Source organism: Ylistrum balloti, unplaced genomic scaffold, assembly GCF_031769215.1.
Source record: "Ylistrum balloti isolate Yb309-2 unplaced genomic scaffold, AGI_CSIRO_Ybal_v1 Utg369592, whole genome shotgun sequence".
NCBI lineage: Eukaryota > Metazoa > Mollusca > Bivalvia > Pectinida > Pectinidae > Ylistrum > Ylistrum balloti.
Window position 1 is genome coordinate 152,260 of NW_026781877.1, and position 15,688 is coordinate 167,947.

Here is a 15,688-nt window from a genome sequence, read left to right on the forward strand (position 1 = left end):
ATGTCAAGGCCTAACCGTCTGAAAACGTTGTCCTGTTCACAATGGTTTGTACATTGTAAATAATGTTACAATTGACATTCTGTCGATATTTTCATCGCCATAACACTCGTGTTGTATTGTATTCAGACATATATCATTTATAGGTTCATTCGATGGCCAAAGGAAACAGGATTACAAACAGATCTACGGTTCAGAGATATGGATAAATAAGAATGACGGACAGCAGGAGTTCACCCCACTGTAGACAGGGACATACGTTAAAATGTTATTATTCTCAACTCATATAGCCCGGAATACAGCCTCGTTACAAACAGCTGTTTATCCCATTAACAACTGAATGCAAATTGAAACGCAAAACTAAGGACAACTTCAGGGGAACTTATATTTTGATTGAAGCCTGATCAGAACTAGTAAAGATGCTGACGAACGATGTATCCAGCGATATAGAAAAGATAATAAAGGTATGTATTATTTAATAAATGTACTTATAACAATTATATGACCATAGAACGATAAACTAGTGTCGTATTCTCAAATAATAGGATAAGACCGCTATGACTTACAATCTTACGATCGCCCATTGTTTACATTTCCTCGATATCTTCATCTTGACATATTTATATATATTATTGTTTTCGTTAAGCACGTGTTCTGACTATTGTACCCATGTATCTTTATTAGTTAATTGCCATATGACCTGGTTTATACGCACGTAAGCGACATGGTTCAATTGATTTTTTCATGAAAAAAAGTGTTCATATTGTCGTAATTGTTTATCATCCTATTTTTTAAGGTTTTGATCCTTTAGTTAAAATAAAAATGAATAAAGAAATCACAAAACAATAACAATAATAACGAAGCAGATTTTATCATGTTTTTGCATTGATGACTTATAAAATGCATATTCAATGTTCAATCAAGCGAACATGCATTTCAATCAAGCAAACATGCATCATATTTAAAACACAGCTATATTCAATTATGATTTAATTGAGGTTAGAACCATGATCCTGTTTGTAAGCGTATCGTATAGGTATCATAAATATGCTTCACTTTTGATCACGTGCCAATGAATTAAGAACAAACCACGTAAGTGAAATATATTTTTAGACATAATCTGGTATAAACGTCTTTAATGTGTGTAAGTATTCCATTGTCTACAGTGGCAGTGTGGGCCAAAAATGAACGAATCGACATTCACACATAAATGTATTGCCATGTTTGTAGAGGTGATTATTGTGTTGTTATGTCAATCAAATTTTGACGCAAGCAAACAACGCAACACGCGTGTACAGTTTGGAAAGCACTGTTCCTCAGACAAAATAACATCAGTGTAAATCTAAAGTGATAACAAGTAAGCAATGTTCTCAAATGAAAAAAACCAACAGACAAGACACGTTTGTGTTTTCGTAGTGGCCCATTACTAAAACCTTTGTGAAAATAATCTAAATTCCATTTCGTTTCCTATAAACATATTGTTTAATCACTTAACAAAGGTATGTTGACACATGATATATCATGAACGTGTATCTATAATGGGATGGCCATTATGTTTCTAGTGTATTGTAAATTTGGTTAGAATGTTCTCAACATTTAGTTAGAGAGGGGTCGTGTTATAAAGTGTAGACATCAGAAGAAATGATATGTTGATTCCTCTGAATATCATTTTATCGTTAGGCAGCAGAGGAGCAAAGCTGGATTTTTTTAAACGCCAAGGAGGCATAGACTGATAAAGGAAAATTACTTTTCCGTGTTTTCTACTTGGGTCCTTACATACAACATTTTTACCTATACTGTATAGAGCGATATTTGTCCCCATAAAAAAACAAATAGGCCAAAGTTTATATAAACAAGCATACACATACACAAGCCTCAGATACATGTTGGTTCCTGAGGTTTAACATACATGTATGAACAGATAAACATTTTTGACAATAGCATGATCTTTCTTATCATTAAACTGCAATCTATATCTGATACAAATGTGTACACATTACTTTGAAAACCATAACCTCTCTCGATTTGCATTTGTAATCGAAACGTTCTCGCTCCTTCTTTCCCATTCTGCCCTCCCCTGTAAAGATAACATAGGTGTATACAAGACTTTGCGGTATTAAGATAAATACGGTAATTATTACAAGGTTTGACAGTAAGCATATCGAGTATAGAAGTATTTGTAATGCAGGGTTGAATATCTTTAAATAACTGTAAAAGACCCGTGATAATCCATCGTAGACTTTTAAAAGGAACTTCTCTTTATAAAGCGTACAAGGTCAGGACACACAGTGATCACTCTTCACTGTCGGCTTGACTATAAACAAAAGAAACCATGCATTTTTTTAATTGAAATTTTAAAATCCGATAGATCTTAGACCTTGGAACATCAGAGCTACAACCATAATTGGCCGACATGATAGTGTGAACATTTTCAGAATATGTTTAGAAACATTTTTTTAACTTCCTGTATCTGTGCGTTACAGAATGGTTCTAGTCTATTTATGGTTAAGTTTATAAACACCCATCAACACACAGAACATATAGAAAAACCTAGTCAACATAGCTCTAAAACACAGCCATCCAAATACACTGAAACAACATGAAACTCACCATAAAACACAGACATCCAAATACACTGAAACAACATAAAACTCACCATAAAACACAGACATCCAAATACACTGAAACAACATAAAACTCACCATAAAACACAGACATCCAAATACACTGAAACAACATAAAACTCACCATAAAACACAGACATCCAAATACACTGAAACAACATAAAACTCACCATAAAACACAGACATCCAAATACACTGAAACAACATAAAACTCACCATAAAACATAGACATCCAAATACACTGAATTATAACATAAAACTCACCATAAAACACAGACATCCAAATACACTGAATTATAACATAAAACTCACTATAAAACACAGACATCCAAATACACTGAAACAACATAAAACTCACCATAAAACATAGACATCTAAATACACTGAATTATAACATAAAACTCACTATAAAACACAGACATCCAAATACACTGAAACAACATAAAACTCACCATAAAACACAGACATCCAAATACACTGAATTATAACATAAAACTCACCATAAAACACAGACATCCAAATACACTGAAACAACATAAAACTCAACATAAAACATAGACATCCAAATACACTGAATTATAACATAAAACTCACTATAAAACACAGACATCCAAATACACTGAAACAACATAAAACTCACCATAAAACATAGACATCTAAATACACTGAATTATAACATAAAACTCACTATAAAACACAGACATCCAAATACACTGAAACAACATAAAACTCACCATAAAACATAGACATCCAAATACACTGAATTATAACATAAAACTCACTATAAAACACAGACATCCAAATACACTGAATTATAACATAAAACTCACTATAAAACATAGACATCCAAATACACTGAAACAACATAAAACTCACCATAAAACATAGACATCCAAATACACTGAAACAACATAAAACTCACCATAAAACATAGACATCCAAATACACTGAATTATAACATAAAACTCACTATAAAACACAGACATCCAAATACACTGAAACAACATAAAACTCACCATAAAACACAGACATCTAAATACACTGAATTATAACATAAAACTCACCATAAAACATAGACATCCAAATACACTGAATTATAACATAAAACTCACTATAAAACACAGACATCCAAATACACTGAAACAACATAAAACTCACCATAAAACACAGACATCCAAATACACTGAATTATAACATAAAACTCACCATAAAACACAGACATCCAAATACACTGAAACAACATAAAACTCAACATAAAACATAGACATCCAAATACACTGAATTATAACATAAAACTCACTATAAAACACAGACATCCAAATACACTGAAACAACATAAAACTCACCATAAAACATAGACATCTAAATACACTGAATTATAACATAAAACTCACTATAAAACACAGACATCCAAATACACTGAAACAACATAAAACTCACCATAAAACATAGACATCCAAATACACTGAATTATAACATAAAACTCACTATAAAACACAGACATCCAAATACACTGAATTATAACATAAAACTCACTATAAAACATAGACATCCAAATACACTGAAACAACATAAAACTCACCATAAAACATAGACATCCAAATACACTGAAACAACATAAAACTCACCATAAAACATAGACATCCAAATACACTGAATTATAACATAAAACTCACTATAAAACACAGACATCCAAATACACTGAAACAACATAAAACTCACCATAAAACACAGACATCTAAATACACTGAATTATAACATAAAACTCACCATAAAACATAGACATCCAAATACACTGAATTATAACATAAAACTCACTATAAAACACAGACATCCAAATACACTGAAACAACATAAAACTCACCATAAAACACAGACATCTAAATACACTGAATTATAACATAAAACTCACCATAAAACACAGACATCCAAATACACTGAATTATAACATAAAACTCACTATAAAACACAGACATCCAAATACACTGAAACAACATAAAACTCACCATAAAACATAGACATCCAAATACACTGAATTATAACATAAAACTCACTATAAAACACAGACATCCAAATACACTGAAACAACATAAAACTCACCATAAAACACAGACATCTAAATACACTGAATTATAACATAAAACTCACCATAAAACATAGACATCCAAATACACTGAATTATAACATAAAACTCACCATAAAACATAGACATCCAAATACACTGAATTATAACATAAAACTCACCATAAAACACAGACATCCAAATACACTGAAACAACATAAAACTCACCATAAAACACAGACATCTAAATACACTGAATTATAACATAAAACTCACCATAAAACATAGACATCCAAATACACTGAATTATAACATAAAACTCACCATAAAACATAGACATCCAAATACACTGAATTATAACATAAAACTCACCATAAAACACAGACATCCAAATACACTGAAACAACATAAAACTCACCATAAAACACAGACATCTAAATACACTGAATTATAACATAAAACTCACCATAAAACATAGACATCCAAATACACTGAATTATAACATAAAACTCACCATAAAACATAGACATCCAAATACACTGAATTATAACATAAAACTCACCATAAAACACAGACATCCAAATACACTGAAACAACATAAAACTCACCATAAAACACAGACATCCAAATACACTGAAACAACATAAAACTCACCATAAAACACAGACATCTAAATACACTGAATTATAACATAAAACTCACCATAAAACACAGACATCCAAATACACTGAAACAACATAAAACTCACCATAAAACACAGACATCTAAATACACTGAATTATAACATAAAACTCACCATAAAACATAGACATCTAAATACACTGAAACAACATAAAACTCACTATAAAACACAGACATCCAAATACACTGAAACAACATAAAACTCACCATAAAACACAGACATCCAAATACACTGAAACAACATAAAACTCACCTTAAAACACAGACATCTAAATACACTGAAACAACATAAAACTCACCATAAAACATAGACATCTAAATACACTGAAACAACATAAAACTCACCATAAAACACAGACATCCAAATACACTGAATTATAACATAAAACTCACCATAAAACACAGACATCCAAATACACTGAAACAACATAAAACTCACCATAAAACACAGACATCCAAATACACTGAAACAACATAAAACTCACCATAAAACACAGACATCCAAATACACTGAATTACAACATAAAACTCACCATAAAACACAGACATCCAAATACACTGAATTATAACATAAAACTCACCATAAAACACAGACATCCAAATACACTGAATTATAACATAAAACTCACCATAAAACACAGACATCTAAATACACTGAAACAACATAAAACTCACCATAAAACACAGACATCGAAATACACTGAATTATAACATAAAACTCACCATAAAACACAGACATCCAAATACACTGAATTACAACATAAAACTCACCATAAAACACAGACATCCAAATACACTGAATTATAACATAAAACTCACCATAAAACACAGACATCGAAATACACTGAAACAACATAAAACTCACCATAAAACACAGACATCCAAATACAATGAATTATAACATAAAACTCACTATAAAACATAGACATCCAAATACACTGAAACAACATAAAACTCACCATAAAACACAGACATCCAAATACACTGAATTATAACATAAAACTCACCATAAAACATAGACATCCAAATACACTGAAACAACATAAAACTCACCATAAAACACAGACATCTAAATACACTGAAACAACATAAAACTCACCATAAAACATAGACATCCAAATACACTGAAACAACATAAAACTCACCATAAAACATAGACATCTAAATACACTGAATTATAACATAAAACTCACCATAAAACACAGACATCTAAATACACTGAATTATAACATAAAACTCACCATAAAACATAGACATCTAAATACACTGAATTATAACATAAAACTCACCATAAAACACAGAAATCTAAAATCACCATGTAACACTGACATCCAGCCAAATAAAAAAAAGAACAAATGCGCCATAATTATCTGAAGAGCTAGGTAGTATAAAATAGAAGGGCATCTCGGGATGGGATGGACTTCAGAAAAGCAGAAGGTTACATGTGTATGTATAATAGTGTTATATTTAAGCACACAAGATGAGGAAAATCACACACGCAATCTCCAATAAACCATTTGAAGACATATTTCAGATCCGTTGGTGTTCCTAACCATATTCCTTACTTTTTCTCTGCTGTCTCAGCTTAAACTCCAAATGCTTTTAGCATATAAAAAAGACTTAAGAAAACGACGCTTGCTCTCTAGGAACACCTGATCTTCTTATCTTTGAACTTTCCCTTTGTACATATTTTGCCATGTTTTATTGAATTTGAGTTCGGATAATGATTATGCTGACATGTTGGTATTTTCTTGCTGTTTTTGGTCATAACCTTAATCCAGATCATTTGGTTGCAATAGAATTGATTTAAACAAAACAACGTCTGTTGTGGCAGGATTTGCAACAAATACTATAGAGATTACCATTGAGAATGTGTGAGTTGTTGATGAAGCAGAAGATAATAGCTCTTTCGAAAACATTCATATCGATTTTTTACAGAGAAAACAGAAAACTCGATACAAAAATCCGGCGAATCGTGATATAAAATCCCCCACAAACATAAAACATAGTCATAACATCTCAGCACCCCTTAATTCATTTACTATCTTATTTATCTACCAATTATCTATCCGTATCTATACGAAACTTGATGAAAACTAGAAGATCTACAGAATTTAACTGGTTTAAGTCAGAGTGGTTGTATTTTTTGTCATTCTGACCCTCCAGAGTTTACTCCTGGAGAGACATGTATATCCAGTACATTTACATGGTACAAACGACCACATGATTATGTATCAATAGTTTATTGTTGATGAAAGACAAATTATAAAGGATTTGATATAAACTGAATAATTGTACATATTTAAAGCGATTTAAAGCCATTAGTGACGCATATATTGCTACTCGTGAACAAAGCTTAAATAATAGATGTACTTTTACAACAACCACAAGTTTATTAGCATTAATGTGAAAACACCACCTAATCAAACAAGTTGTGTATACACTTCAACGGACGTGTTCCGGATAAATGTCACATTAAAAGTTACGATACAGTCAATATCTATCAAGAGAGACAATATTAAAGCTATGTGGAGAGTACCTAACGGATGGTGTATTAGAATTCGTCTTTTAATAATTCATCAACAATAGTAAATGCCATTCATGGTTGGCCCGGAGTCAGGAAAAAACGTGTATTATAGATTTTTGCACTTGAACAGTACAAGGTTTATTCGAAACTCGATCATATCCATCGAGTTTACCCACAGAAATGGAAATCAAGGACACGGCCGACTCTTCTTCATCAAACGCTTAAATCGATTTTTTTTCTCCAACGAAATAAACAGAGCTTTCCAGCGCGCTGTATGAAAGATGTAATTATAATTTCTTTTCGTGAGTTTTCCATTTATAGATAGCAACAGCTTTGCATATCCAAACTACGGAGTTTATAAAGTCGATATTCAAGAAGTTGTCCACTTTATTAAGACGCAAGATGATGAAACTGATAATCTCACAGCAAATGGTTTCGTGAGATACAGACTGATTAAGATTATAAGGGAGTAAAGGGTCGTCATAATTATACGAAGTTGGAAGTGTGTGATGCTCTTTGGTATGCATAGTGGTTTCTATACATGTCTATGACTTTGTCCATAAAATCCTCATTGCTATGAATAAAAAGGAGAATATATATTGTAATGATTATAATGGGACAACATTAATAGTAGCATGAGAAAAATTAACGCTGAAAACAAGAGTATATAGACGGGAGTAGGAAGAATATTTTCCTTAAGCGTTGTGTACGAGAATAAACTGTTTCTACATTGTCCCCAAAGTCCACAAAAATAATTGATAATGATAGCAATGAATCTTGTACATGAATTCCACATTAGTCGCCTCCAACAATAGAGTAGCATTGATAGTTCTTTTTCTCTTAATATTAATATGTTTTCAGAAGAAATGGCTTTATTTATTATTTGTTACATTGTATTACTCGTTTTGACAAATGACACATGTTGAAGTTTACAAACTGAAAACTTAAATGAATATCAGTGCAGGAATGTAAACCTGAATGGCACGCGACATATATTTCTCATCTTAACGGGATCACACAGAAATACGATATCATCACGGGTCATACAGGTATAGATTCACACGGACTATATACCATTATCACAGTTCACACGGGATATCTGATATGTAGATATTGTCATAGGTAAGGCTCGCTAGACTTTATCCATAATACATGGCACTACGTCAAAAAAGCCGAACCGGTAATTCGATCTTGCAGATCTGTCGATCACATGGTCAGATCAGATTTGAAGGCAATCACTCGGTAGACCACCGTAAGACTAATTATATCCTAACTCTATATATACGTATGTGTTAAGTAGATATCGGAGTAATTTTGCGCAAATGTCTTCCGATGAAAAGGTAAACTTTTGGTGTTGGCTATATATGTAAGCCAAATTTGAAGAAACGTATGTGAAAAATATATAAAATGTTGTTTTAACCTAAATAACATTTCAGCTTATTTACATTGCGGAAAATTCTTCAAGCTAGAGCTGGATATTTTTAATTGGACTTAATTGCTCTGGGAAACTTTATACAATACTGAATATCATTATCTGGTAATTGGCATGTTTATAAGTTGGAATGGCTTTTTATTGAATACTGTTATAAATACTGACCTCTATGTTTTCAGACACAGCCGGCTGTAGTGAATCCGCCAGGAGACGATTATTTTGGTCGCGGAGATCTTCCTGGAAAACTTTCGGCTTTCGAGAAGCTAATACGTCATGCCATATCTAGATTCTCCATGGATCGCGTATATGACCTTCTTAGGATTGTGACGACGGAGCTGAGGACTCAAACGGCCGCAGAGGAAGCGGCGGCAGCTGCGGCAGCGGCCGCTGTAGCAGCCAAAGAGGAGGAAGAGACAGGGACGACCGAAGGCAATAATGATGACGAAGTTGACAAGGATGTAGACAGTGAAAATAACGAAGAAAACAATAGTTCTTCGACAAAGGATGTAGACAATAAAAGTGTTAAAAGTGATAATTCAAGTAAAAGCTCTGATCGAGCTTCCGGGAAGTCGGCAAAAAGTAACGATAGCTCCGAGGAGAAGACTGAGAAAATACCCACTAAGAACGAACATGTCACTAAAATTGTTAACATCACTTCTCTAAAGCAAATACGAGATGTTATCAAAAGTCTCGAAACGAAAGAGGCAGGAGGCGGAAAATTAACTGATCGCCAAATTGTTGCCTTGCGGCACTACACAACGTTCGCAAAGGATGTGGCTTACTTGCGCGAGTCCAAGACGTACTTTTACGATAACGTTTATTGGTCTCTTCTCGAAGACTTTTATGATCCGAATGAACCAACAGAGTCCCAAACTACACAGAGTCCAACTGACGATGAAAAACAAAATTTATCCCCCGATTCTTCAAGGTCATCCGGACTCCGGAAAAATAAGAAAGTGAAAAACTCCAGTCGTCTTCCAAAAAATACCGTAAAGAAGCCAGAAACACCTGCAGAAAACATCAGGAAACGGATACACAATGTTGTTCATGATTTAGAGGAAACGATGACTAAATGGACCGGGTTGTTGGATGAAGGAGACCAGAAACTGGATTATTTTGACCAAGACAGCCATCACGAAGTAGTGCACTATTTGCACTGTGCTCCGTTTGAACTTGTGTTCCGAGTTGTCCCCGATGTTTTTATCAAATGCTACCGAGCACTCGATTTAGCACGAGAATGGATCAAAATTGCAGAAAAGATTTATAAAGGTCGACTTCCTCTCCGGCGAAAATTACCACGAACTCCAGATGATGAAACAGTCGAGCCTGTTAAAGAGGGGGAGAAAAAAGAAGATGATCACACAACCGAGGAGGAAGAAAGACAGTCCGTGGAGGCTACAACAAAAATATATGCAAATCACATGGAGAAAATAAAAACAAGGATTGCCAATGTTAGCGAATTGCTTAAATGTCATGAAAATGATATGACAGAACTGGCACAAGAAATGAAAGTATTGAAAGCCAGGGAAGATAGAGTTGATAAACTAAATGCTAATTTTGAACGAGCGGATAGCAAACTACAGACAGCGCAAAAAGAATTCTCAAAGTATCTTAATGAAAGACAGAAAACAATTGATGAAATCGCAGACATACCACCGGGAAGTTTGCAACATTCGGAATTGTCTAAACGAGCAGAAAAGCTTGATAGGGAATTAACAAAGAGACAGATAGAATTAGGTTTGTTAGAGTATCAGAAATCTGTACTTCAGGAAGATTTCCTTTTAGAACTGGAATTGCGTCCAAATTTTATTCATTTTGTCGGCGACGTTCAAGGAAAAATCACAGATATCAAGACAGATGTTCACAAAAAGAAAAACGAAAAAGAAAATCTTGAAAAGCAGTTAACGCTGATGACATCAAATACTGATAAGGTCAAGGCCGTCATGGCTGAATACCTCGGTCGTGAGCCTAATGATGCTGATATGGAAATCGCTGTTAAGCTTGCGAGTGTAGGAGAGGAAGGTGATGATGACGACGAACCCAAAGAAAACGACCTAATACGTGAAGATGACACGGACAATTGGCAAAAAGAGACGGATAATTATGATTCTGATGGAACTGTTAGCTTAGAATCTGATCAGAGTTTTGTGTCTGTATCTGACGATGTTGATCTCACAGAATTTCTCCCATCAAATGTTGTATTCGGGGAAGTGTCGTCTGCTGACAGAAAAATGTCAGAAAAGATGAGTGGTTCTAAAGTTTTAACTAAAAGGAAAACTTTCATACCTCAATCTTCACAGCAGTTTTCTGATGCGATGCGAGTTCTATCCCCGAATAGTAACACTAAATCTCAACGAGGTTACGCTGGACCAAAAAAACTGAAGCCTCACTCTAAAGTGTATAAACAAATGCATGCCACCGCCACGAGTTACAGACCATCATGATGGACCAAAAGGGTCCTTAATGCTTATTTTTGAATTATCTATCTGCACAGATGTTAATACAAGCATATATGAATATTCAATATGTTTTTATTGCGATAAATTCATAAATATGTCGATTCTTATGACATGAAGAAAAAGGTATGAATGTCGAAGCAGTTTGATCAGCTGATATTTAAAGAATTGTGTTATTCCTTTTGTGGGGATCCATATGAAGTATTATTTTCTGGGTTTTATTGCCATACGAAAATGATATAATGAAAGGATACAACTCACATCAATGTGTTCTTGAATACGATGTGTACTGATATAGTGACGATCATACGATTAGATCGGTCTAAGTACCACGTGTTCAACAAGTAGCAGAAGTAATAAGTCATCCTTAATGGAATATACATCAGCTGTGTGATTAGTAGGCAAATGTTCTCGAGAAATTAGCACGGCGAATACAGGTTAATTTATATCATAATAAATTTGCAGTTTATAAAATTCGTCAGGGTAATCTTATGTGGTAGAATATGGTGTTAGATTTTTAAAATGCTGGCACAGACTACAAATTTCTGCTACGGAACAACATAAATGCCAACAACGATGCTGCTTGACGCCAATTTGTTTCTGTTAATTAAATAACATCTGAAATTCTTTAGAAGAAATTAATATACTCATTATGTAGTCAATATGTAGTGTCATTCCACCTGTTAAATTGTTTCAGCTGGGCGGTAATATAAGCTTTGTAAGTATAAGTATTAACCCCAAAGTTTGTCGTAAATCTGTTCGCCACGTCGCAAGTCTAGTTGATGATTCAAATTACACACTTTCGTTTGATGTTGTTAAGCTTCCAAAATAATGATACTGATAAAAATTATTATCTCATTTTACATTGTTTTTTCTGATTCATTTCCTTGGTCTTTTATCTAGATTCGTATCAAGGGCTAGTCCTACAATGACCTATATTTTGATGTTACAATTAAAATAATTTGGTACATGATTTGTATTTGATTAAATTTCTTTTAAAACCTTTCAGCCTTAGATAAAACAAAACTATTAATAACAAAAAATCAGGAACACACATGCTTTTAAGATTGTTCGATACCAAAATTTATAGAATTGATAAAGCCATAAAGATTAAGATTCTTCACTTTTTCCGAATTTATACATAAGTTTCTATCTTTCTATTTTTGATGACTTTTCTGACTAGCCTGAGGAGTCTATAAAAGACACAGTACGATTACCGTCTTACTCGTTATCTGTCATATACTTCATCAATTGATGTTAACGGTGCTATCACCATGTGTGTTTTTCTAAAAGTTCATTTATCTAAAATAAAACGTATCACAGACATTGACCGCTTTAGCCTCTGAGTTACTGTAACGTGTAGACATATATAATAATTAAAAAAATTACTTTATATACAATGCACTGTTATCGGTGTGCGTACATCATGGATCTAACATTAGACCATATATGAGAAGTGTCATTCACTCAATACGCAATCGACAAAGAAAGACTTAGAACAATACTATCAGATTGTTAATTTACCAACTCTGTTGAGAGGAGAATTTTAAGTCCACTACCTCTTTGCTCCAAGTGATTTTACCGACTTGGTTAACCTCGCACTACATAGTTCTAGGTATTTACCGACTTATTTCAACTTGATGACCTCACAATCCATCATGCGTTTGATAAAGAATAGCCAGTGCGGGAGTCAGTTAAAAATACAATAAACCCTTGTCGAATGTAATTAGTTCTATAATTAATTGAGTTTAATAATTGTCACATTTGCCAAATGTGAATCCACAAACGTACTTATATATAAAGTCATTTTGTTACACCGTAATTGTTTACTATAAAGCTCTTTTCACATCTTGTTCATTCTACGACCATGAATAAAAAATGATGATCTGTTCACACAAGCTCTTGATGTTTTTAATAAATTGTAAATATCTAAAGAAAATAAGAAAAGAAGACAATATCACATAAATTTACAAAAAAATATTGATATCCAATCAGATCGTCACTATAATCAATTACAACACAGCATTGCATAAAAAAAATCAAACATGGACAAGTATTTCTGCATAAAAAAAATACCATATTTAGGGGTTAAGAACATGCTTAATTAATCTCGTAGAGGTTGAAAGTATCAAACCAGATCTCCCCTTCGCTGCTTCGTGTTTGACAGTGTTATTGTCGTGAATGAGAAGATGGTTATAATTTCATTTCAACAAATTTTATTGACAAAGATGGTACAGTCAATGTGTATTGAATAACAGGCAAAGCCAAACGAGAACAAAGTTAACAAAGTTTAAGAGTAATGATGTAAATTATATAATTTGAAATGAAAGTGAATAAGAAAAACAAATAAAAGGAGGTATAATCACATGTGGAGTCATGATTCAGCGATCTGGACAAGAGGGACGGTACTTTTGTCCATCATCTCAAGGTCTCAGAAAAAAGTAAGACATTTTCCCTTATTTATGCGTAATAGACTTTTGTGTTGACAAATTGTTTACTATGACGATCTGTATTAATCAGCTCGAGATAACTTGTATCTTATAGATTTATAGGATTTATAGAATATGGATGTGAGAAAACACGACAATACACGTAATTTGAAAAATTTTAGTTTTTCCATCTTTTTCTTTTTTTTATGTTTATTTATCCAATGAGACAGGTTTATATACAAAGAAAACTGCACTTAAAAAAAAAACGTCAGCCATTCATTAACTCTGAAGTATACAGGGGGAAAATGCACCAACAAGTTAACATAATAATAATTCTAACTGAAAATAAAAATAAAACAATGGCATGATCTTACTAGAGGAAACAGAGAAAAGAAGATTCGGTTTTCATAATTCTATTATAGTGTTCAATTAGGTCGTTTTACCACTTTTAATCACACACTCTAGATCTCTTCTGGTTGGAAAATACCGCTATATACCCGTCTTTATCACCGAGGGATGTCCATGTCCATCTTTCTTCTGTTCATATTTTCCACAGTTCCATATATTCTGAATGTAAATCTAGATTCTTTCTACACTAGAAAGTATGTTTTTGAGAAAAATATTTTTGCGAAAGCTTAAGTGTCTGAACAGTAATATGGTTGTGGACGAATATTGGCAAATCGATCTAGCATCTTGGTCAAAAGTCCCCTTTTCGCTTCCTTAGTTACGTGATAGCCTGTCGAATCTCGTTTCTAATTGTAAGTACTCTAGCTCTAGTGTGTAAGTAAGGGAAGGTCACCAGCTTCAGTGTGTAGTAAGGGAAGGTCACCAGCTTTAGTGTATAAGTGACGAGAGGGAAGGTCACCAGCTTTAGTGTGTAAGTGACGAGAGGGAAGGTCACCAGCTTTAGTGTGTAAGTGAGGGAAGGTCACAAGCTTTAGTGTATAACTGAGGGAAGGTCAAAGCTTTAGTATGTAAGTGAGGAAGGTCACCAGCTTTAGTGTGTAGTAAGGGAAGGTCACCAGTTTTAGTGTGTAGTAAGGGAAGGTCACCAGCTTTAGTGTATAAGTGACGAGAGGGAAGGTCACCAGCTTTAGTGTGTAAGTGACGAGAGGGAAGGTCACCAGCTTTAGTGTGTAGTCAGGGAAGGTCGCCAGCTTTAGTGTGTAGTAAGGGAAGGTCACCAGTTTTAGTGTATAAGTGACGAGAGGGAAGGTCACCAGCTTTAGTGTGTAGTAAGGGAAGGTCACCAGTTTTAGTGTGTAGTAAGGGAAGGTCACCAGCTTCAGTGTGTAAGTGACGAGAGGGAAGGTCATCAGCTTTAGTGTGTAGTAAGGGAAGGATACCAGCTTCAGTGTGTAAGTGACGAGAGGGAAGGTCACCAGCTTTAGTGTGTAGTAAGGGAAGGTCACCAGCTTTAGTGTGTAGTAAGGGAAGGTCACCAGCTTTAGTGTGTAAGTGACGAGAGGGAAGGTCACCA

The 15,688-nt window shown here is 33.8% G+C and overlaps 1 protein-coding gene across 1 annotated transcript; it reads left to right on the forward strand.

The window, feature by feature from the left end:
• Nucleotides 1–416: 416 nt before the first annotated feature.
• LOC132544866 (uncharacterized) lies at nt 417–11,767 on the forward strand. The gene is made up of 2 exons (XM_060208521.1): nt 417–461; nt 9,503–11,767. The coding sequence occupies exons 1-2, from the start codon at nt 417–419 to the stop codon at nt 11,765–11,767; spliced, it is 2,310 nt and encodes a 769-aa protein (XP_060064504.1).
• The last annotated feature ends 3,921 nt before the right edge of the window (nt 11,768–15,688 follow it).